At 39.9% G+C, this 25,721-nt stretch overlaps 2 protein-coding genes across 20 annotated transcripts in view; one reads left to right on the plus strand and one right to left on the minus strand.

Moving 5' to 3' along the window:
* LOC127359477 (protein NLRC5-like) overlaps positions 1–25,721 on the minus strand; it is a 186,285-nt gene that overhangs the window by 118,763 nt on the left and 41,801 nt on the right. For 5 of the 19 annotated variants that reach the window (XM_051393268.1, XM_051393276.1, XM_051393273.1 and 2 more), the window contains exons 3-8: positions 4,708–4,833; positions 4,032–4,148; positions 3,471–3,569; positions 2,902–2,980; positions 2,511–2,739; positions 91–1,891 (exon numbers count right to left, since the gene is read on the minus strand). In XM_051393268.1, the coding sequence (XP_051249228.1) occupies positions 91–1,891; positions 2,511–2,739; positions 2,902–2,980; positions 3,471–3,569; positions 4,032–4,148; positions 4,708–4,796 (2,414 nt within the window). In that variant the 5' untranslated portion in view covers positions 4,797–4,833. Of the gene's footprint in view, positions 1–90; positions 1,892–2,510; positions 2,740–2,901; positions 2,981–3,470; positions 3,570–4,031; positions 4,149–4,707; positions 4,834–5,884; positions 5,970–7,325; positions 7,418–14,271; positions 14,446–15,541; positions 15,716–19,436; positions 19,611–21,549; positions 21,724–24,666; positions 24,746–25,235; positions 25,353–25,721 lie in introns of those variants that run through there. The other 14 variants (XM_051393278.1, XM_051393267.1, XM_051393277.1 and 11 more) reach the window with 11 other exon arrangements.
* Positions 8,569–12,585, plus strand: LOC127359476 (regulator of MON1-CCZ1 complex). The gene is made up of 9 exons (XM_051393260.1): positions 8,569–8,581; positions 8,852–8,958; positions 9,369–9,488; positions 9,773–9,850; positions 9,939–10,043; positions 10,607–10,675; positions 10,757–10,844; positions 10,921–11,058; positions 11,373–12,585. The coding sequence occupies exons 1-9, from the start codon at positions 8,569–8,571 to the stop codon at positions 11,450–11,452; spliced, it is 798 nt and encodes a 265-aa protein (XP_051249220.1). The 3' UTR covers positions 11,453–12,585.

A 25,721-nucleotide genomic window follows, 5' to 3' on the forward strand; every position in this document is an offset into this window, starting at 1 on the left:
TAATACAATAATAAAGCAAAACAATCTGTAAGTTTAAAAGATAACGGGGTATTTTAGTAATAATATAGACATCCAACTCTCTGTACTTACAGAGCTTTGTTGGAGGCTTTGACCACTGGCAGCAGCCTCAGAAGAGCCTCCTCTGAACCAGAGTATTTCTTCAGGTCAAACACGTCCAGATCTTTTCCTGATGACAGTAAGATGAAGACCAGAGCTGACCACTGAGCAGGAGACAGTTTATCTGTGGAGAGACGTCCTGAACTCAAGTACTGTTGGATCTCCTCCACTAGAGAATGATCATTCAGTTCATTCAGACAGTGGAACAGATTGATGCTTCTCTCTGCAGAGAGATCTTCCTCCAACTTCTTCTTGATGTACTCCACTGTTTCCTGATTGGTCTGAGAGCTACTTCCAGTCTGTGTCAGCAGGCCTCGCAGGAGATTCTGATTGGTCTCCAGGGAAAGACCCAGGAGGAAGCGGAGGAACAAGTCCAGGTGTCCATTTGGACTCTGTAAAGCCTTGTCCACAGCACTCTGGTGGAGATGTTTGAGATTCTGTTTGTCTTTAAATAATAAAGAAATGAAGAATGTTTGTTCTTCTGCCAGCAGATTGACTCCAGAGCTGATGAATGTCAGATGGACATGAAGAGCAGCGAGAAACTCCTGAACACTCAGATGGACGAAGCAGAAGACCTTGTCCTGGTACAGTCCACTCTCCTCTTTAAAGATCTGTGTGAACACTCCTGAGTACACTGAGGCTGCTCTGACATCGATGCCACACTCTGTCAGGTCTGATTCATAGAAGATCAGGTTGCCTTTCTGCAGCTCCTTAAAAGCCAGTTCTCCCAGAGACTCAATCATCTTCTTGCTCTCTGGACTCCAGTGTGGATCTGTCTCTGCTCCTCCATCATACTTGACGTTCTTCAGTTTGCACTGAACCACCAGGAAGTGGATGAACATCTCAGTCAGGGTCTTGGGCAGCTCTCCTCTCTCTCTGGTCTTTAACACATCCTCCAGAACTGTAGCAGTGATCCAGCAGAAGACTGGGATGTGGCACATGATGTGAAGGCTTCGTGAGGTCTTGATGTGGGAGATGATTATGCTGGCCTGCTCCTCATCTGTGAACCTCTTCCTGAAGTACTCCTCCTTCTGTGGGTCAGTGAACCCTCTGACCTCTGTCACCATGTCAACACACTCAGGAGGGATCTGATTGGCTGCTGCAGGTCGTGTGGTTATCCAGAGGCGAGCAGAGGGAAGCAGTTTCCCCCTGATGAGGTTTGTCAGCAGAACATCCACTGAGGTGGACTCTGTAACATCAGTCAGGATCTCAGTGTTGTTGAAGTCCAGAGGAAGTCGATACTCATCCAGACCGTCAAAGATGAAGACAACCTGGAACTCTTCAAACCTGCAGATTCCTGCTTCTTTGGTTTCACTAAAGAAGTGATGAACAAGTTCGACCAAGCTGAACCTTTTCTCTTTCAGCACATTCAGCTCTCTGAAAGTGAATGGAAATGTGAACTCTATGTCCTGGTTGGCTTTGTCTTCAGCCCAGTCCAAAGTGAACTTCTGTGTTAAGACTGTTTTCCCAATGCCAGCCACTCCCTTTGTCATCACTGTTCTGATTGGTTCATCTCTTCCAGGTGAGGGTTTAAAGATGTCTTCTTGTCTCATTGTTGTTTCTGGTCTGTCTGGTTTCCTGGATGCTGTTTCAATCTGTCTGACCTCATGTTCATCATTGACCTCTGCAGTCCCTCCCTCTGTGATGTAGAGCTCTGTGTAGATCTGGTTCAGAAGGGTTTGGTTTCCTTCTTTAGCAATCCCCTCAAACACACACTGGAACTTCTTCTTCAGGTTAGATTTAAGTCCACGCTGACAAACTCCAACAAGATGTTCTTAATGAAGACACAGAAAATATGATCATTAAGTGATTGATAAATAAAATATTTCATTCCCCTAAAGCAGAAAAATGTTCAGCTCAGATAGAAAATATCTATTTTGTTTGTCCCTGAGACCAAAAGTTATGGTGCTAACTTACTGCCACCAGTCATTTCAATGAGGGTAAGTGGTTGTTGCCCACATCCAAGCACACATCCTCTGCCGCATTTCAGTGTGTTAAACTGCTGGTGGCACACACCTGGAGGCAGCCGCTATTTAATGCATGTTTTCTGTGAACCCTCGTGCAGACAGGTTGCGGTCTGAAACCTTCCTTTAAAAAATATTATATATATATATATTATATTTACATTTATAAACTACTGAAACAGAAGTTAGCAACACATCAGCCAGAAGAAAAGGAGTGGTCTCTCTTTGTATATTTAAATAAAATATGATTATTTTTGAAATTTTTAATACAATAAATTATCAAGGCGTTCTTATGCATTTTAATTTGTGAGTTGTGACCAATTTTGGATTTAAAGAATGAGTATGAGAATATATTTTGGTGGGTCTGTTGAGACATCAGTAAATGTCTCATTTATCCAGCGAGTTCAATCTTTAGAGAAATCCTCTTACTGCTCTGCAGACGGTCAGCCAGCTCCTCCTGCTTCATTCTCCTCAGGAAGAGCACTGTGATCTTCAGAAATGCCTCTCTGCTGCTCCTCCTCTGCTCCTCATCCTCACCGTCCAACACCTCCTCATCCTCCCTCTGAATCTCCAAGCATTCTGGGTAATCTGAACTCAGAACCTTCTGGATCTTCTTCAGCTCGTTCTTCACAAAAGTGACAATGTTGTCCTCCAGCAGCTTGAACAGAATATTATATGAATGACTCAATCAAAGTCAAATCATGGAAGCAAACATCAGATCCATGTTGGACAGACTGACAATCCACTGGTCTAAAAAGTGCAGCATGGAGATTATTGTGAACACAGTAGATGTAAAAGTAGTTATTGTCCATGTACAGACCATAAATATGGAGTCCAGGTGTGTTTGATGCTGCTGGGCAGACTGACCACTGGGAACCTCTGAGCTCTCCTGGTCCACTCTGTGGAGGAATCATGAAGAATGAGCTCACATTATGTCTGTCCACACAGAGACAAACACAAGGTAAAGGTCCATGAAGTGATATTTGGATGTGAACAGTGAATCTGATGACTCCCTGTAGTGGTAAAGGTTTACTAGTCCTGCTGATCCCACTGAGAATCAACAGCTCAGTTTGGTTCAGTCCCAACAGCTCTCACCAACCCCTCCATATAGCTCTCCCTCCCTCACTGTACACTGCTGAAGTGCCCTGGAGCAAGTCACCCAGAGCCTCCAGCTGCTCTAGTGGAGCTGCTCAGTGTCTGCTTGTATCAGACTGGTTGTACTGGTCAGCTCCCAGTGTGAATGTGTTTGACTGTGTGAGTGTGAGGCAGCTGCTGCTGGAAAAGAGTGTTGGTGCTCAGAGAACTTCATCTGAGTCAGTAAAGGTTGAAAAACTGAGAGTCTGATAAAAACACATCCTTTTATTTCAATCATCAGTTTGAAATCCTCACCTTTGATCAATAGAGTGGCGGCCATCTTTGAACTCTATATAACGATCCATAGAGCGATCACTTTTCACAGACACACAGCTGGGTTCAGGTTGTTTCCTCCTGATAGAAAAACAGGATCAGTTCTGCACTGCACCCACAACACACTGAGACAGAACCAGTGACTGAATACACCGACTGTACACAGTGTATTTGTACCCAGGGAGTTCTTGGTTAGGATTTCTATAAAGTCAGTGTTTGATTTAGAAATGTTTAACTGTGTATTTTAAAGCTGTATTCAGTGCAGTGTGCAGTATAGGCGGGGAAATGATGGAGTGGAGTGACCATATCGGTCCAATTAGGATAAAAAGAGGAACAGACGTGGTGTCAAAGCAGTGAGTTTCTATAAACTGCTGCAACTATTTGTTCACTGTGAAACTGAGGCTGTTGTAAATTGAACTGATCAGACAAAAACCATCACCGTTCATTAAATACATTTTAAAACATTTAAAAATAGAGATCTCACAACTGAGAGTCTGATAAAAACACATCCTTTTATTTCCATCATCAGTTTGAAATCCTCACCTTTGATCAACAGAGTGGCAGCCATCTTTGAACTCTATAGGATGATCCATAGAGTCATCACTCTTCATGGACACACAGCTGGGTTCAGGTTCAGGACAGTCTGGTCTCTGATGGATCCTGATAGAAAGAAATTCATTAAAGCTCACATATTCAGAAACATTGTCACTGAATCAAAGACTTTGTGAAATGATGTATAATTTGAAATGTTTGAATACAGGGCTGGACAATAAGAACAATGTCTTCAATTACTGACATTATGGACGTGTTACTGAACACAATTTACTGATGTCACACACTTCAACACACTGTCTGAATTCCATATAATTACAGTGAGAGCAGCTACAACATCTAAGCAGCGAGCAATCAGCTCCCAGTCCAGTCCAGAAGAGCAGAATGTGGAACTGGTCAGACTGGAATGAATCAGGACAAACATCAGCAGTGAGCAACATGAGGAAGGAAATCTGCTCTGATTGATTCAAACACATGTTACTGTTACATTTCTCATTATGAAGCTGAATGTTTCTCCTGATACTGATTTGAGATCAGATCGTCCAGCCCTGTTTGAATACTGACAACTACGTACTTTAGCTCAGATAAATGTCTTTGTTTCAAATGGAGAATCAAAGCCTTTGTGACATGGAGAAGAGTCATGGACAGTTAGAGATCCTCATCTCACCTCTGAGCTTTGGTCCTTGTGTCATGTTCCCCACACAGAGTGCTTTTAGAGGGAGGGACTCCCTCCTCTCTGTCCTCACACTGATTCATAGCAGAGCCCACACCTTCACACAGACACAGCAACCAGCTGGGAGAGATCACACATTATTTCCCATCATTCACTCTCAGTCACATGACAAACACACACAGCTCTGATTGGAGGGATTAGTCGACTCGCAGCAACATGAACTCAGAAATGTTGAGTACCAAAGTTTTATGTTAGAAATGTACAGTGTGGGTCCCCAGCATTTAGAAACTGACAGATTCCAACTCAATTATCTTTATTAGCATTAATAAGCATGTGTGTATGTCTGTATGGAGAATATTTCAACAGATACTATAGTAGTGGTTTTGGGAGTTGCTGAGGATGATGGATCAAATTCTGACATTTACAAAATACAAAATTGCACTTTAACTTGTTTTTATTTGAACTCCAGGTTCACTGATTTTGAGGTCATTTATATGCATAATACATTGGAACTGCAGTTTAGGAAGCTCTTTGTCATTGGTGTTCAGATATTTATTCAATGTGGTTATGCATTAAGCAAATAAATAATCTCATAATTGATGAAAAAATACTCAAAATCAGCCCACTGGGAGATGAAATGTTGTCAGGGATGTCAGAAATGGATTCACCATCCTCAATAACCCCAATAAAATACTCCTGTATTGTCCAAATCAGCCAAACAATTACTGAAATATTGTCCATATAGCTGAATATTAATGCTAATTATGCTAATTGACCAACATATACAAGTTAGCATCTGTCAGTGTGTAAATGCTGGAGATGCAGACTGTATATTTCTAACACACAATAGGACAATAGGACTCTACTGGCTGATATAAACGGCTCATTCAGCTCAATACTAAATCCACTCATCTGACAGTTTCCATGCAGAGTAGAAATGTTGTTGGCACTTTGAGCTGCAGTATCTAAGAAATGACATTCACAATGCTCTTTAGTCTGTGGGGTTGGTTGAAGACTAGAGGAATACACTTCATGTTGCTGTTTCACTTCTATTTGACTGACTTTGAAAAGCTCCTCAACAGTTGAAATGTTGCTCTTTTTCCAAGTCTACTATATCCAGTCAGAGCATGCAGTGGCAGCTAGTCCAATAATCCAAAATCCATCCTGTTACCTTGGCAGCTGCTGCTGAATTCACATCCACATCAGCTCCCAGAGACTTTCTACCTTCATCTGTAGAGGAAACACTGAGAGCAGAGCTGAAAGCATCAGTCCAATCACTGATCAGCACTGAGAACTCATCATCACTCATTCATCCTTTACATCAGTGGTTCCCAACCTTTTTCTATCACTGAGTAAACTGACGACCCCTGACTGAGGGACATATTTTATACATATTTCATATTATAACCAAAACTGTACAATCAACCCAAATATTGAACTCAGTAGCTGCAAGAAGTTGAAGTTGATTCTGATGTATTCTGAGCAGATTATTTCCTGTTGAGGGAACTTTTTATACAGTTTGTCTGTGTTATGTATCTTTTATCATTTTTAACAATCATAAATACTTAATATGCTTCTTTTTGGACAAATTCACTGTTTTCTTGTCCCTGATGTTTGGTCATTGATCTATTAGACAGTTTACTTTACATTGACTTTTCTTCACAGAAGTGAACCAGATGCTGAGATATAGGCCCACCTACAGACCCCCCATGAAGCTTTGGTGACCACTAGTGGGGGTCCCGACCCTCAGGTTGGGAACCACTGATTTACATCATTTCTGCTGTAAAACTATCAGCTGCTTCTCCACTGATTGGCTGCTTCTCTCTGTTTCCTCTCAGTGTCAGTTGAATCCCTTTGTCTTGTTGGACTGTTGCTCAGACTAAAGAAGCAGTTAGAAAACATGACTGTGAACTCTGGGAACTACTGATGGCCTTTTTCTCATCACTGTCACACATTGCAAACTAATCAATACATGGATCAATAGTGGTTTGTTATTGGCCAGAGGAGATGCTGCTTGTTCTCATTGGTCAGTGTTGAGGAAGAATGAGAGCAGAAAGCTGCCATCAGCTGCTCTACTTCTACTATCAGTCCACTAGATGGCCTCATGGAGCTGCATTTATCTGACAGCTTTACTTCCTGCTTACTTTTCAAACATGGGATCAGTTTATAAAACAGAATTCATTATTTTACATTCAAGCAGCCAAAAGTATTTGAAGTAGTTCATATTGGCTCCACCTGCAGCAACTCCAACATTAAAGTAGTGATTACATGTTAATGCATCAATAATAATCATCCACTAATATAATAATACAACACTGACAGAGGCCATTCTGTACACTGACTACTTTCACTTTACATACTTCAACTACATTGATAAGGTGAGCTCATAAAGACAGACAGAAATCATACAGTGAGTACTCTGAGTACTGTCAGTGAGTACTCTGATTACTTTGAACAGTGACACACTGACAGTAAGATGGAGGAAACTCTTCCTCCATGTTGGTTCTCAGTTGACTGTTAGTAGAGTTTTCTGCTCTTTCTACTGAACTAAACTAACAAGATGAACAAAGAGTCATTGAGGAGTCAAACAGTGAAAAGTGTCTCTTACTAACCTTCACATGGACAGAAGAAGAAGCTGCGACAGGACGAGCTCACAAAGTGAAAGTAACCTGTGGACAGGGAGGTTTTGACGTTACGGTTGTCAGGGTAACGGAAGGAGTGGGGGAGTGGAGTGTCTGCAGAGAGAGACTGGGAGCTTCAACTACATTGTGCTGATAATACTTATATACCTCTTTCTCTTCCCCCTCAGATAGAGGAACATTCATCATGTGTCTTCCTGTTAGACGGCCATTATTACTAACTAACCACATAGTTCATGTTAACTCAGCAAGTGCCTGTATAAGTTCTTTATTTGTTTCTGTGGGGCAATTGATTTTGCCACAGTAGCAACAACAGTAACACAGGGTGAGACATACAGATAGAAAGAAAAACCCACCAATGACTACACATATTTAAACACATAAAAAGATAAAACATTCAAACATCATTCTTTGAAAACTTCCTTTTCAGAGGCACAAACCTTGGACAGACTCCGGCTCTAGGTGGGTGGAAGAATTGATCTTCTTCTAAAACTCTGAGCTTGTTTTTCAAATCTTCTTTTTGAACCCACAATAAGAGGGAAAGTGTTTCTATGACTCAAATATTAAAATATGAACAAATATTCAACTTTGAGTCTAAAACTGAACTTTGTTGGTAAGAACTTTCTGTGAAGAAAAAAAAGGTTCAAATGTCAAACAAAAGTCTTTCAGGATCAAATTCAGCATCTGTGTGAAAATAGTTCCAAGGTGTAAAGAGCGGCTTTGATTGGAACAAACTAAATTCATCATCTTTGGTCATCGTGGAACAAATGTACAAATTTTGATCTGCTCAGGTTTTATGCTCATGGTTGTCTAATATAGTTTTATATATCAGTACAGTGCAGTCTCATGTTCTTTTAAGTTCTCATAAACTGTACCACCCGGGGCCCCTTTCCCCGATATGCTTAAAAATCGGCACACGCGTAGATCTTATCCAGACGAACAAAACATCCAGTGGGCGCCATATCCCGAACCCTACAGAAAGTTGGCCATTTTAGATTTAGTGGTCATTTCGGGCGATTCGCACACGTTGTATTTGAACTCCTCCTCCTAGGGAATTGATCGGATCGATTTGGACACAGCCATCTAAAGACTTTCATGATTAAAAGTTGTGCTATTTATGACAATCCATCGAGTGACGTGCTCGCGGCGGGGAATTTCAGAGACTCGTTATGAAAAAGGGATTTGTCACAACTTCTGAGTACATGATCCGATCTCAATGGACTTCAGATGTTTGATAAGAGTCCCGCCCTGAACATGTCTATGTGATAATATTCACTAATATTGAGAGCGCCACCTAGTGGTGAAAGGAAATGTCATTTTTATACTTTCATTTATACCTTCCAGCAGATTGACCAGATCTAGCCTAAATTCTGTCAGAGGTCCCTTAGGATGATAACATCTTATGAATCTTAAGTTCGAAGAACAACGTTGCCATGGTGACGCAGTGAAAATCAGCTTTTGTGTTGTTTTGTCTGAAACGTTTTCTGTCTCGCTCTCAGTTCTGGAGGGCGGGGAGAAGGGAAGTCTTCCCGTCGTGGCGACCGTCTTCGACAAGCTCAACCAGGTGTATAAAGAATACCTGGAGGCGGAGCAGACCTACACCGTGGTGAGTGACGTCCTCGCTGAACGCCACAAACCTGCAGCGCTTTTCTTCATCATCATCATCATCATCATCATCATCATCATCATAGTGACACGTCAGAACAGAACCGCGTATTTAGGAACAATGTGATACTCTTACACAGATCATTTAGAGACTTTACTGTTATTGTAATCCTCATTTAATCCTTTTAAATCTTCTAATTTCTGTCTGTCTGTTATTTGTTGTCTATTTAACTCTTCTATTATAATATTATAAACTGTAATATCTATTATATGATCTGTACAGTAGGCGATATGATGCGTCCCTCTAGTACTGTAGTCAGTCAGCGTCCTGCACTCAGTAATATTATCTTGTACACGTGTATTTGTATGTTTTTCTATGTGAGATGTGATGTTAGTGTTTTCTGTGTGCAGGCGATGGAGTCCGGTCCGAGTCGAGGCAGCGTGGCCCAGAAACGTCCGGTCCGAACTCAGGCGGTCATCGACCAATCAGACATGTACACACACGTCCTGTCGTCGTTCACCGAGAGGAAGGTCACACACACACACACACACACACACACACACACACACAGACAGGAACCTGACTTATGAAGCTGAGAGTGGATCGATGTTAAAATGATGACCTTGTGTTTTAATACGGCGAGAGAGACCGATCCCAGATCTTTACAAACACAATAATTGAACTCACTGAATGTAATCTTGGACAGAAAAAGTAAAGAAATACTGTGATTTTAAATCCAAATGACAGAAATCTGCTTTTAAATGCTCCGTTATGTAACAAGAGTGATGTGTAAGATGATGCTCTGTGTCTGCAGGGTGTCTCCCATAAGTTCATCATTGCGGTTCTGATGGAGTACATCCGTTCTCTGAACCAGTTCCAGATCACCGTACAGGTACCGACTGACCGTCTCCTCTGCTGCCACCTTCAGGACAAACCTCACATTGCTGCCGGCTCAACTTCTCTCTCATTGTGTCTTTCAGCATTACCTGTATGAGCTGGTGATTAAGACGCTGGTGCAGCACAACCTCTTCTACATGCTGCACCAGTTCCTGCAGTACCACGTCCTCAGCGACTCCAAACCACTGGTCAGCTCATTCTAACACATTGTTACCATCCACTGTTTAGATCTTGGTGCTTTTTAACTCTAGATTTGAACCGGATGAAGGATTTTAGTCATCGGACGTCTGGATCTTAAGTTATCAGAGAAACAAGCTGAGCTAACGTTAGCAGCAGCTCGGCTCGCAGCCCCTCCGGGACGTCCTCTGTCTGTCCAACAGCGTGGGAGAAGCAGTGATTGTTAAGGTGGAACTGCTTTATTCAGTGTGTTTAGTGGTTTTAATCAGCGGTCTGTTTGTGTTGGAGAGGAGGAGACCTCTGTGGATAGAAACCTCCCATGATCCCGCGCTGCTTCATCAAACATCTGCTGACAGAAAGGACATATTGTACGTTTAATATGCTGCAGCATAAGATCAACTTTAAAGTCCTGAAACTTTTTAAGGTTTTCTTACATAATGACAAGAAGACAGATATAGATACAGGAGTGATGAGCTCATTGGGGACGAAGAGCTGAACCTTCACTCAACTATTCAGAGTTTAATTTGCTTTCTTTTGCAGCGTTAACATCCCTTGTTTGTTTCTGTGGGTTCAGGCCTGTTTGCTGCTGTCCCTGGAGAGTACGTACCCTCCGGCACACCAGCTGTCACTGGACATGTTGAAGGTATCGAACACACACCGGCTGTACAGAACCACTCTTTACTGAAGTGGAATTATTATTTGAATTGCCGTTGTGTGTTTTCAGCGTCTCTCCACGGCCAACGACGAGATCGTCGAGGTTCTGCTGTCGAAGCAGCAGGTTCTGGGCGCGCTCAGATTCATCCGCAGCGTCGGTACGTTGATGTTTGATTTATCTACCAAAATACACGCAGAAGGCTCGGTGAACTAACCCGGTTTCACTGGGAGCAGGCGGCCACGACAACGTGTCGGCGAGGAAGTTTCTGGACGCAGCGCAGCAGACCGGAGACCAGATGTTGTTCTACACCGTGTTCAGGTCGTTCCAGCAGAGGAACCAACGGCTGAGAGGAAGTCCCAACTTCAACCCGGGTGAGCCAAAACACCGAAACCACAGCCGACCGTGGGGATGAGTCTCACGTACAACAGTGGCACAGAGGAAGGTTGAGGGCAACAAATTTCCAGACAACACACAATATTTCAGGGATTTTTATGATGGAAAAAAGTCTAAATTCTTCAAATTTCCAGGTTTTCCAGGACGTGTGGGAGGAATATTAAATATAAAATGTGGTTGTTATGAGTTCGTTTTTATTGAAGCACTGTTCAGAGTCATTGGACCAAACCGTGTGTGTGTGTGTGTGTGTGTGTGTGTGTGTGTGTGTGTGTGTGTGTGTGTGTGTTACCAGGAGAGCACTGTGAGGAGCATGTGGTTCACTTCAAGCAGCTGTTTGGGGATCAGGCTCTGATGAAGCCCTCCACCGTGTGAACCACCGGGACCAAACCACACACAGACTGGAAACTGGATCACGGCAGACCGGTCGGACCGGCTCTCCGTCAGTTCGGACGCGCAGGAGACGACCTGACGGGGCGGCGGACCACCACAGGGAACAGATGATTGTGGTTTGAATCCGGGACCTTCGACCACATTGACCGACGGCCAGAGCTTCTTTATGAGTGATATTTTAATGATCCTATATCGGTGTGAACACACTCTGATAACTGACTGATAACTAGATTATCCCTCCACCAGTCAGGCAGTGAAACAAAGCATTTAATAAAAGAATAATACAGAGAAGAGCTTTTAATGTCATTTAACTTCACAACACTTATAATATGAATATAGAAATATTGTAATATATTCTGCAGGCTGAATGTGAGGCTTTGGTGGTCCCTGGTTTAACCGGATTATTACCCCTGTACGGTGGCACGTCAGCACCTGATCCAGGTTTCTGGAGCTAAACAAGGACAAACTACAAACCTGCAATAAAGAATAAAGTCTACCTGATATTATGGGATGGATTCGACTGATCACAGATATATATTGATGAACATTTCGATGAGGATCTCTTAATCAAATCCTTTTTATTTTCAGCAGAATATCAAAGATACTTTTAGAGGAATTGTTCTACCATGAACTGATGAATGTGGAAGAAAAACATTTATGAAAATCAGTGAAATTAGTAAGGTGTTCCCAGGAAGTGCTAATAAAACCATGAGGAATCAGTCGGCTGTGATAATAAACGCTTCATTAACATTATTCATTTGACAAACGAAGGCTTAAAATACTAAAACTTTACTCTTTTTTTGACTCAGTTGATCAGAAACCTGCCAGATCAATAACCAGGTTGATGATAATCAGCATTATACTGACTGACTGTAAGCGGCTCAGGTGATGTCACTGTGATGTCAGGTGTTGTGGGCGGGGCCAGATGCTGCGTGTGAATATTTTGTACATATAACGACTGACGGTGACTCTAATGTGTTTCTTTTGTAAAGAATTACTGCGTATTGGAGTAAAATGTCTTTAACTGCTCTGCTGAGTGATGTTAAAGATATAAAGATATAGTGTGTGTGCGTTATTAATGTTTACATTGTGTACAGATAAAAGATTAAACTACAGCTGTGTGCAGGTGTGTTGTTTCTGTGCTGCATTCACATGCCACTGTGATAGTTTGACATTCGGACCTTCAGGGTTGTGAGGTAAGGCCGTACAGCGGTGGTGCAGGTTCGATTCCTGCATCATCCTTTCTGTTTCACCAGTTTCAGTTCATCCTATTGAAAGAATATTTACAAGGAAAATCTCAATTTGAATTTCAAATGTATCCATATAATGTGACACAACATCAATACCAGAAATGATTATAAACATATATAAAAGAATAAGTAGAACACATTACTTTACATTGCATTTTAATAGTTTTTCTATTTTTTGGAGAAAAAAAACAAGAATAATACAGACAATACAAAATTAGATTTGAATATCAGGATCTGTTTTTGTTGCAATAATATAATAACTGTCAATACAATATATATTTAAAAAAAAGGAACATACATCTATATATTCACTGATAATGACCCTAAAGTTTATAGTTATTATGTTTATATCATGTCAAAACTGAAACAATATTATACAACAAGTTATTAAAATGTGGTGTTCAGTGTGTGTCTGACGTTTGAGACGGCACTGATTTCACACCAAAATTCAGAGATATTTCAGGAACTAAAAAAGACTTGAATCAATATTTTCATATTAACAATGGATCAAATGACAACGTGAAACAAAGGGAGGTCGTTTCCAAAGACAAACCCACAGATAATTATCTCCAGACTTTGCAGTGTTTCAAAGTGTAACTGTATATAATCTTTTACTAATAATGATAATCCTGTTAACTTAAATCCAAACTTTCTACGTATTTTATTTTCTTGTTTCTGTGTGTTACAATAAATCTGTATCTGGTAATAACCAGAACTCCAGAGAGGTAACTTTATGTATGCAGGCTGATTTTAAAGTTTCAACAAAATGAATTAGAAATATAATTAACATTAACTGCAACTCTGTTTAAAGAAATGTGTTTAAGTAAGTGTTCATCTACAGTTCTGTTGTCATAAACAGAATGAATGTGTAGAGGCAGTTTGGGTTCAGAATATGTGAATGAATGAAAGAATAAAATCCAGGTGGAGGTTCCAGGTGGAGGAGGTGGTTGAGTGTGGAGCAGAAGGAGTGGAGGAGTCTCAGTGTGTCTGCAGAGACTGTGTAGAAGGACAGAGCAGCAGCAGAGCAGTCCAGATACACTGATGATACTCTGTCACATCCAGAGGAACACACAGGGATGATGGTGGACTTGACATTGTGTCTGACAGTGGAGCTGATCTCAGAGCAGTTCAGACTGCAGCACTGAGAGTCATCTCCACTGGTTGTGATTCCTCTGTCAGTCACTGCTGGATGAAGCTCTCCTCTCCACTCTACCTCCCAGTAACATGGCCCAGTCAGAGCTGATGCTGCTGCTTCAACCTCTCTGGATCATCAGGACACAGCTGATCCTCCAACACAACCTCCTTCCTCACCACTCACACTCTGACTGAGATCACTTCCATCTGAGGAGAGAAGAAGACAGACAACAGAAGTCAATAATCAGTGTTTACAGTCTCTCTCTGTCTTTCTGTCCAACCCTGAAGTCTGTCACCATCCTCCTCTCACAGCTTCACTGAGGAAAGCAGCAAATACTGGATCTTTGCTTTGATACTAACTGTGTTTAGTACAATACTGCTGAAACCAGCATGGACTGACTCCAACCCTCTACTGACCTCAGAGTCTCCAGTCTACAGTGTGGACTCTCCACAAGATCAGACAGCAGCTTCACTCCTGAATCCTGCAGGTTGTTGTTACTCAGCTCCAGCTCTCTCAGATGGGAGGGGTTGGACTTCAGAGCTGAGACCAGATAATCACAGCTGATCTCTGACAAACTGCAGCCCCACAAACTGAATAAAGAATAAAAGATGTAAGTTTAGAAGACAATGTTCCTGCTTGAAATCATTCAGTGTTTAATAATCTGTTCAGAGCTGAAGAAGGTTTACAATGTACAAGTTTATAAAATGTGAACAAAAGACATCTACAATATTTCTTTTAGGAATAGTGGAGTCATAAAATCAAAGCATCTTCAGTTTAAACTATTCAGTCAGTATAAACATCATATAGCTTCATAACAATGTTGGAAACAGCAAATACTGAATATATTTGTTACTGTCTGATAGTTGAAATACAGATTATTGATTCATTTATTATATTCATTATTTTGTCACATGTGACCATTTACCAACAATTATAAACATTCATTTACTTTAACAACTAACAGTGGACATTTTCTACAGTTTCTTTAACAAACACAAGTCTTTGTGACTGCAGACTAAATTTAGTTCAACAAACATTAAAATATGAACAAAAGCAACTTTACAACTTTATGGATGTAAGTTATGTATGAACATAAATTAGGTTCAGTTGTTAATTAAATGTAGCCCTGGATAAAATACTTTTAGACTTCAAGATGTGGATAATTCATGTAGTCATCAGACAGTAAATAGTTTAAAAAGAGAGGTTTAACATGTATAAATATGGTTAAAAACATGGATATTGTTTCAAATGTAAATGGAAGGTTAAATATGTGTTTAAATATAAGATGTATAATCTCTACAGTTCAGAGGTCAAAGGATGAAGTTCATGTAGATTAACATAGTTTGTTTTATATGTATCTGTATTACACACTGTATTCAGCCTTACAGCCTAACCTTGTTCATGCATGATATGTCAATCTTTGTGTTTCTTTATTGTAATTGGACTGTTCTGGATTAAACAGCCAACCAAATTACATTCTCAGGTAGAGAGTACTTAGTCGTACCCTGCTAGCTCTGGTGTTTGTGGAGAAAGGCAGAAGCTGATTAGTTATCCTAAGGGTTTGAACTTTTGTGATCAACAAGAGCTAAATATGAGTCTGTGAACTTTTTCCTGTACTGTGACTTATTGTTATAGTGGAACAAACGAGTTGTTACCAGCATGGACTGACTCCAACCCTCTACTGACCTCAGAGTCTCCAGTCTACAGTGTGGACTCTCCAGAAAACCACACAGCAGCTTCACTCCTGAATCCTGCAGATTGTTGTTAGTCAGGTCCAGCTCTCTCAGATGGGAGGGGTTGGACTTCAGAGCTGAGACCAGATAATCACAGCTGATCTCTGACAAACTGCAGTTGATCAATCTGAATGAAGAATAAAAGATGTAGATAAAATCATTAATAATCCAATCAGATGTGTTCAGGTTTTAAATGTGGAGATCAACATTACTATGTCCTAATCAATGAGCTTTTCTCTAAAATGAGTAGAGTGACTTTGTCATTGTGTTATTGTGGATCATCATAATGTCAGCACAACATTAATACACCTATTCATGTCAACCCTGATTAACAGCATGCTGCTGATCTCAGTCAGGCCTAGAATACCTGTCAGTGGTCATGATGTTATGGCTGATTGGTGTATATCACTATTCAATTCAATTCTGTTTCTACATCAGCAAGTGAACAATGTGTGGAGGAGGCTCGTTGTTAATGATGTAGCCAATCAAAACCATCAAAACCAACGTGGTAACGAATCTATTGCCCCCAGCTGATGTGTTCACTGCTGTTCACTGTTGCTTTATCTGGTCTGCACTGGTTAAAATAAAGACTGTATCTGTACAGAGAGCGTCTGTCTCTGTGTCTCTGCAGGGTGACTGTCAGTAGACTGTACAGGAGGGACAGAGCGAGGGCAGATTGTCACTAGATTATCCATCACAGATACTTTTACTGAGTGAGAGACACTTTGCTGCAGAAAAGGCCCAAAACACAATGTTAAAGAGAAATGTAAAAATATTTTTGGTTCATGATGAAACTATGGGGGGGGGGGTTCAGCCAATTAATTGGAAACTCTGTGTGTGTGTGTGTGTGTGTGTATGTGTGTGTTCTGTAGGATCAATACCATTGATCAGACGTTAATAAAAACAAATATTAGTTCAGAGGATCTTCTGTATCCATCATTCAGTGTTTAATAATCTGTTCAGAGCTGAAGAAGGTTTAGAATGTACAAGTTTAGAAAATTTGAACAAAAGACATCTACAATATTTCTTTTAGGAATAGTGGAGTCATAAAATCAAAGCATCTTCAGTTTAAACTATTCAGTCAGTATAAACATCATATAGCTTCATAACAATGTTGGAAACAGCCAATACTGAATAAATGTGTTATTGTCTGATTGTTGAAATACAGATTATTGATTTATTTATTACATCATTTTGTCACATGTGACCATTTACCAACAATTATAAACATTCATTTACTTTAACAACTAACAGTGGACATTTTCTACAGTTTCTTTAACAAACACAAGTCTTTGTGACTGCAGACTAAATTTAGTTCAACAAACATTAAAATATGAACAAAAGCAACTTTACAACTTTATGGATGTAAGTTATGTATGAACATAAATTAGGTTCAGTTGTTAATTAAACATATCAGATCTACAACAGTAACAGAGAGTCAGTGAACTGACCTCAGAGTCTCCAGTCTACAGTGTGGACTCTCCAGAAAACCACACAGCAGCTTCACTGCTGAATCCTGCAGGTTGTTGTACCTCAGGTCCAGCACTCTCAGATGGGAGGGGTTAGACTTCAGAGCTGAGACCAGATAATCACAGCTGATCTCTGACAACCTGCAGTAACTCGATCTGAATAAAGAATAAATGTAACACCCATTAGTTACACACACAGTGTAATCCCCAATGTTCACAGTTTAACAATGTGTAGAACTATACAGTCTAGTAGATTTCAGATGTAGTTGTTTAGTTTCCTTGTTTCTTTCTCTGTTTATTTTTCATGCATCGATACAAACCAGAGCTCCACGTGAGAGAGAGCGAGTTTAATAAAGTTGATAACTGACTGTAAAGTTGTTAAAATGACCATTTTGGAGGACTTCTGTACAAGGAAGAGGGTTTTTCTTGTCAAAGCTGACCGTGTGGATATTGATTATTATCCAGTGAAAACTCCGGTCAGTAAATGCTATGAAGGATTAGCGTTGCCGCTCACAGATAATTACTTATTTTATTGAATATGTCTCCACTGTGTATAGTTATGATTCTGTGATAGTGTTTAAAACCCAACCGGAGACAGATAAACATGTTGAGCTGTGTTAATAGCACTAGCACCTGTTATACAGCTAAGAAAGCTGGTTGTTGAGCTCAAACACACACAGCTGTGTGAACTTGAGTTTACAGAAGGTAATTAATTTCATTTTCTTGATAAAAACATGATTGAAAGTCATTCATTTCATAATTTGTGTACATTAAGCTGTGATGAGTTAAAAGCATTTAAAGATTTATATATATAATTGTGTGTTGGCTGTTAAAGTTATTGTGCAGCTGTGTATGAAACTTTGTCATTGAATAATTCATGTTCATTGATTTAAGATAAAAAGAGAGTTAATACTGTACAGTTAATATAAATAGATAAAGAGAGATTAACGAGATGAATAAGATTGTATTGAAGAGATGCTACTACTACTGCTCTATGCAGGTTGGTTTTATTGTATGAGTGGATTCTGATGGCGAGCCAGAACCAAGCCCATTGGATCGTGGAGGGTGTGACGTCAGCGAGAGCTTCACTGTGCATTGGAGAGAACATCTCTTCATACAGATAATAAAACATACAGTCACACTACCCGGGTAGATGAACAATCACACAAACACACTGAAGAAGGACAAACTGTGAATATTGACTTCATTCAGACTTTTTCTGTTTTTGGACTCTTTTGAATTTTCTCTCTGGTCTGTTGATTATTTTGGGCCCATATATTTCATAACTCATACTGTGAAGAGTTTTGTTTTCTACTGAGCGTTATTCAGTGTCATTTTCTGACTTGTTGATAACTTCTGATACAAGAAAGGAATTCAGTCATATCTGAAATATTTTATGTTTTGCACTTAAAGGTGGCACTGTTGCCAATAAAGCTATTTGTTACTACTCTTTTCAAACCGTTGTCCTGTTCCATCAATCCTCCTTGAGCGTATCTATTTCTTCTGATAGAATAAGTAAGATAGTAAAATACAAAGAGTGAAAAAGAGCTCTCATTAATATTAATGACAACGTGCTGCTGCTTCAATAAAGACGTAGTGACTTCAGCTCTTAACCTCTGCCAGCTCCACCAGTGGCTCCATCTATACAAACTCATGTTGTGCAGCCAAACACAAAGAAAAACCCACAGAAACTGATTGAAGGTTCCACTCAAGATCCTAAAGTTTCCAAAGATACCAAATATGTCAGGATGGATTTTGGGATAAACTCATACAATACTAAATAATCTCAAAGAAAGTGGAAGATTATTCCATTTCACATAAACACATTTAAAATAACAAATTAATAAATAAAATGACAGGACCTACCCTCTAACCTAAAGTAACACAATAATAATAATAATAATAATAATAATAATAATGATAATAATAATAGCAATAATAATGTTTATAATAATAGCAATAATAATAATAAAATATTAATAATGATAACAATAATAATAATAAACTATATTTATAATAATAATGATAAGAATGACATTATTACTTGTTCTGGTCTGATAGTTGAAATAGAGATTATTGATTTATTCATTGTATTTATTGTCATCATTTCTTTTAAAACACATGATGGGTAATAAAAGATGGAAATAAAGAGTGAATTATCCAGTGTAGATTCTTCTTGTTATATTCAGGTTTTAAATGTGGAGCTCAACATTGCTCTGCCACAGTCAATGGACTAAACCACTGAAGAAGAAAACAGACTTTAGCATTAAGATACTCAGTGTGGATCAGTATAATATCAGCCTTATGTCTGCACTTTACTGTCAGCACAACTTTCACATCATATTAATCTCAGCACAGAAAGAAAACATGGTGTCTGACCTCAGAGTCTCCAGTCTACAGTGTGGACTCTCCAGAAAACCACACAGCAGCTTCACTCCTGAATCCTGCAGCTTGTTGTAACTCAGGTCCAGCTCTCTCAGATGGGAGGGGTTGGACTTCAGAGCTGAGACCAGATAATCACAGCTGATCTTTGACAAACTGCAGCTCCACAATCTGAATAAAGAATAAAAGATGAAGATAAAAATAATTAATAATCCAATCAGATGTGTTCAGGTTTTAAATGTGGAGATCAACATTACTATGTCCTAATCAATGAGCTTTTCTCTAAAATGAGTAGAGTGACTTTGTCATTACAGCTATAACTACAGCTTTATGTATTACCTTTATTAAGACCTTCTTACTGTATGTTGTAGCTTAGTAAGTAAATGTCATTAAATGCATCCACATTTGTTCAAGTGTGTCTTAAAACAACAGCCACATGCCATATGTACATTCAAAGAGTTATTGGTGGCAGTAATCATTGTGTAGAGTGAAGAGTGATACACCTTTTGATGTTCAAATGAACAGCTGAACCAGAGACACTGTGAGTTGGATGAACAGTAGATAAAGTTTAATCTTCATCGAGTTTTACTGAACTTTGAGATCGAAAGATCTCTGAATAAACTCCATGTTTAATTTCTGAAAGATTTAATAGTTTGATAAGTTTTTTTTCTCCTGCAGCTCATTTTTTAAACCCTCTAACAGGGGAGAGGTGAACACAAATAATTGTGTCGTTAAATGTAACTGGCCACTAACTATTTGATAGTAATAAAGTTTCCATAATTAAAAAGAATGACTTTAAGTATTTCTGTATTTCAGCATTCAGGGGGAAACAAATAAGTGCACAGATAATGAAGTAATAGTGACCGAATGACGACTCAAGACTTACTTTGTGAAGAATTTAAAATGGCATACACTTCCTTTTAGTGAAGCTTTATTAAGTAACGATTTAGAAATGAGTATCACAACATGATTTTATTTTTGGGACAAAAGTCAGGTTAGTAATGGTGACCGTATGTGTGAAGTTTTGATGCAGTAATTATTATTAGGTAATGACGAACACTTCATGTGTCTTTTTCACTCGGTTGTGAATTTATTGGGTAGGTCCATGGCACTTGTGTAGAGCTTAAACATGTCTGATCGTTCTATTATAACCCAACACACACACAATGTTCCAGGCACTGTTATGACTCTGTCAAAATACCGTTGGCTCTATTCTCATAGAAATATTTTTGTCAGAAAGGCTGAGTAGATACATGGTCAGAAATGCTCTTTTATGTAAGATGCATCCAGATCATTTGGTCACATATTCATGTATGAACTGTTCATTGACATTCCTAAATTGATGATCTGTTGAATGTGGATTATTCACATTAAGTCAAAGTAACAGGAAACATGAATTCATGACACATCCTGCATTAATCCATGCATTAAATCATCATGACTCATTCGTTTATATATTTTAATATATTAACATTTTAGTTAAGCATTAATTCAGTCAATTTTTTTGAAAGTGTTACCATAATCTCTTTTCCATAGAAAGAGTCAATGAGAGAGAAAGCGGCAGTAGAGTGGACAAAGAAAAGAGAAATAAAACTATTACTGTTCTGGTTGTTTCACATTAGTTACTTTCTAAAGTAACACTTAATAACCATTAAACTGTCAGCAGATGGTCACTGTGGAGATACTAATGTTTTCAGTCTGTGTTTGACCCTCTGCATTTCTGCTTTTCATTAATTCATTGTATCAAACATCAGAGTCACAAAACCATAAATATCAGTAGTATATATATAAATATTGTGTTTCAAACACTACCATTATTTTTTTTATCTGTCATGGGTTTAATTAGCCTGTTCTTTAAGATTCTTCTGATGCAGTGGAAACACACAGAAGGACTTCTACTTTTAGACTCTAGTTTACTTCCTGAGATTAGTTCCTCTGGTTCAGTAGTACCTGAATATTAATGGTTGAAAATCTGAAGTCCTGATGACCAAATTTAATGATTAAGACATTTTAAGATAAGAGTGTTTACACTGCAAGGAGGCAATAGTTTAAAGAAATATAATATGAAATATATATAATATATGACTTAAGCAAACTAACTTGATCTGACCTAAGAGTTTCCAGTTTACAGTGTGGACTCTTCAATCCAGCAGACACCAGCTTCATTCCTGAGTCCTGCAGGTCGTTGTTACTCAAGTCCAGCTCTCTCAGACTAGAGGACTGGGAGCTGAGAACTGAAGACAGAGCATCACAGCTTCTCTCTGAGAGGTTACAGTCACTCAGTCTGTAGGGACAATAATAAACATTAAGAGCAATAACATTTGTGATATTAATACAATAATAAAGCAAAACAATCTGTAAGTTTAAAAGATAACGGGGTATTTTAGTAATAATATAGAAATCCAACTCTGTCTGTACTTACAGAGCTTTGTTGGAGGCTTTGACCACTGGCAGCAGCCTCAGAAGAGCCTCCTCTGAACCAGAATATTTCTTCAGGTCAAACACATCCAGATCTTTTCCTGATGACAGTAAGATGAAGACCAGAGCTGACCACTGAGCAGGAGACAGTTTATCTGTGGAGAGACGTCCTGAACTCAGGTACTGTTGGATCTCCTCCACTAGAGAATGATCATTCAGTTCATTCAGACAGTGGAACAGATTGATGCTTCTCTCTGCAGAGAGATCTTCCTCCAACTTCTTCTTGATGTACTTTACTGTTTCCTGATTGGTCTGTGAGCTACTTCCTATCTGTGTCAGCAGGCCTCGTAGGAGATTCTGATTGGTCTCCAGTGAAAGACCCAGGAGGAAGCGGAGGAACAAGTCCAGGTGTCCATTTGGACTCTGTAAAGCCTTGTCCACAGCACTCTGGTGGAGATGTTTGAGATTCTGTTTGTCTTTAAATAATAAAGAAATGAAGAATGTTTGTTCTTCTGCCAGCAGATTGACTCCAGAGCTGATGAATGTCAGATGGACATGAAGAGCAGCCAGAAACTCCTGAACACTCAGATGGACGAAGCAGAAGACCTTGTCCTGGTACAGTCCACTCTCCTCTTTAAAGATCTGTGTGAACACTCCTGAGTACACTGAGGCTGCTCTGATATCGATGCCACACTCTGTCAGGTCTGATTCATAGAAGATCAGGTTACCTTTCTGCAGCTCCTTAAAAGCCAGTTTTCCCCAGAGACTCAATCATCTTCCTGCTCTCTGGACTCCAGTGTGGATCTGTCTCTGCTCCTCCATCATACTTGACGTTCTTCAGTTTGCACTGAACCACCAGGAAGTGGATGAACATCTCAGTCAGGGTCTTGGGCAGCTCTCCTCTCTCTCTGGTCTTTAACACTTTCTCCAGAACTGTAGCAGTGATCCAGCAGAAGACTGGGATGTGGCACATGATGTGAAGGCTTCGTGAGGTCTTGATGTGGGAGATGATTCTGTTGGCCTGCTCCTCATCTGTGAACCTCTTCCTGAAGTACTCCTCCTTCTGTGGGTCAGTGAACCCTCTGACCTCTGTCACCATGTCAACACACTCAGGAGGGATCTGATTGGCTGCTGCAGGTCGTGTGGTTATCCAGAGGCGAGCAGAGGGAAGCAGTTTCCCCCGGATGAGGTTTGTCAGCAGCACATCCACTGAGGTGGACTCTGTAACATCAGTCAGGATCTCTGTGTTGTTGAAGTCCAGAGGAAGTCGATACTCATCCAGACCGTCAAAGATAAACACAACCTGGAACTCTTCAAACCTGCAGATTCCTGCTTCTTTGGTTTCAGTAAAGAAGTGATGAACAAGTTCCACCAAGCTGAACTTTTTCTCTTTCAGCACATTCAGCTCTCTGAAAGTGAATGGAAATGTGAACTGTAGGTCCTGGTTGGCTTTGTCTTCAGCCCAGTCCAGAGTGAACTTCTGTGTTAAGACTGTTTTCCCAATGCCAGCCACTCCCTTTGTCATCACTGTTCTGATTGGTTCATCTCTTCCAGGTGAGGGTTTAAAGAGTTCTTCTTGTCTGATTGTTGTTTCTGGTCTGTCTGGTTTCCTGGATGCTGTTTCAATCTGTCTGACCTCATGTTCATCATTGAGCTCTGCAGTCCCTCCCTCTGTGATGTAGAGCTCTGTGTAGATCTGGTTCAGAAGGGTTTGGTTTCCTTCTTTAGCAATCCCCTCAAACACACACTGGAACTTCTTCTTCAGGTTAGATTTAAGTCCACGCTGACAAACTCCAACAAGATGTTCTTAATGAAGACACAGAAAATATGATCCTTAAGTGACTGATAAATAAAATATTTCATTCCCCTAAAGCAGAAAAATGTTCAGCTCAGATAGAAAATATCTATTTTGTTTCTCCCTGAGACCAAAAGTTATGGGGCTAACTTATTGCCACCAGTCATTTCAATGAGGGTAAGTGGTTGTTGCCCACATCCAAACGCACAGATTTTGCTCTGCCGCATTTCACTGTGTTAAACTGCTGGTGGCACACACCTGGCGGCAGCTGCTATTTAAAGCATGTTTTCTGTGAACCCTCGTGCAGACAGGTTTTAAAAAATATTATATATATATATATATATATATATTATATCTACATTTATAAACTACTGAAACAGAAGTTAGCAACACATCAGCCAGAAGAAAAGGAGTGGTCTCTCTTTGTATATTTAAATAAAATATGATTATTTTTGAAATTTTTATTACAATGAATTATCATGGCGTTCTTATGCATTTTAATTGGTGAGTTGTGACCAATTTTGGCTTTAAAGAATGAGTATGTGAATATATTTTGTCTTTGTTAGACATCAGTAAATGTCTCATTTATCCAGCGAGTTAAATCTTTAGAGAAATCCTCTTACTGCTCTGCAGACAGTCAGCCAGCTCCTCCTGCTTCATTCTCCTCAGGAAGAGCAGTGTGATCTTCAGAAATGCCTCTCTGCTGCTCTTCCTCTGCTCTTCATCCTCACTGTCCAACACCTCCTCATCCTCCCTCTGAATCTCCAAGCATTCTGGGTAATCTGAACTCAGAACCTTCTGGATCTTCTTCAGCTCGTTCTTCACAAAAGTGACAATGTTGTCCTCCAGCAGCTGGAACAGAATATTATATGAATGACTCAATCAAAGTCAAATCATGGAAGCAAACATCAGATCCATGTTGGACAGACTGACAATCCACTGGTCTAAAAAGTGCAGCATGGAGATTATTGTGAACACAATAGATGTAAAAGTAGTTGTTGTCCATGTACAGACCATAAATATGGAGTCCAGGTGTGTTTGATGCTGCTGGGCAGACTGACCACTGGGAACCTCTGAGCTCTCCTGGTCCACTCTGTGGAGGAATCATGAAGAATGAGCTCACATTATGTCTGTCCACACAGAGACAAACACAAGGTAAAGGTCCATGAAGTGATATTTGGATGTGAACAGTGAATCTGATGACTCCCTGTAGTGGTAAAGGTTTACTAGTCCTGCTGATCCCACTGAGAATCAACAGCTCAGTTTGGTTCAGTCCCAACAGCTCTCATCAACCCCTCCATATAGCTCTCCCTCCCTCACTGTACACTGCTGAAGTGCCCTGGAGCAAGGAACCTAGAGCCTCCAGCTGCTCTAGTGGAGCTGCTCAGTGTCTGCTTGTATCAGACTGGTTGTACTGGGCAGCTCCCAGTGTGAATGTGTTTGACTGTGTGAGTGTGAGGCAGCTGCTGCTGGAAAAGAGTGTTGGTGCTCAGAGAACTTCATCTGAGTCAGTAAAGGTTGAAAAACTGAGAGTCTGATAAAAACACATCCTTTTATTTCAATCATCAGTTTGAAATCCTCACCTTTGATCAACAGAGTGGTGGCCATCTTTGAACTCTATAATACGATCCATAGAGAGATCACTTTTCATGGACACACAGCTGGGTTCAGGTTCAGGACAGTCTGGTCTCTGATGGATCCTGATAGAAAGAAATTCATTAAAGCTCACATATTCAGAAACATTGTCACTGAATCAAAGACTTTGTGAAATGATGTATAATTTGAAATGTTTGAATACAGGGCTGGACAATAAGAACAATGTCTTCAATTACTGACATTATGGACGTATTACTGAACACAATTTACTGATGTCACACACTTCAACACACTGTCTGAATTCCATATAATTACAGTGAGAGCAGCTACAACATCTAAGCAGCGAGCAATCAGCTCCCAGTCCAGTCCAGAAGAGCAGAATGTGGAACTGGTCAGACTGGAATGAATCAGGACAAACATCAGCAGTGAGCAACATGAGGAAGGAAATCTGCTCTGATTGATTCAAACACATG

This window comes from Dicentrarchus labrax, unplaced genomic scaffold (genome assembly GCF_905237075.1).
Source record: "Dicentrarchus labrax unplaced genomic scaffold, dlabrax2021, whole genome shotgun sequence".
Lineage (NCBI taxonomy): Eukaryota > Metazoa > Chordata > Actinopteri > Moronidae > Dicentrarchus > Dicentrarchus labrax.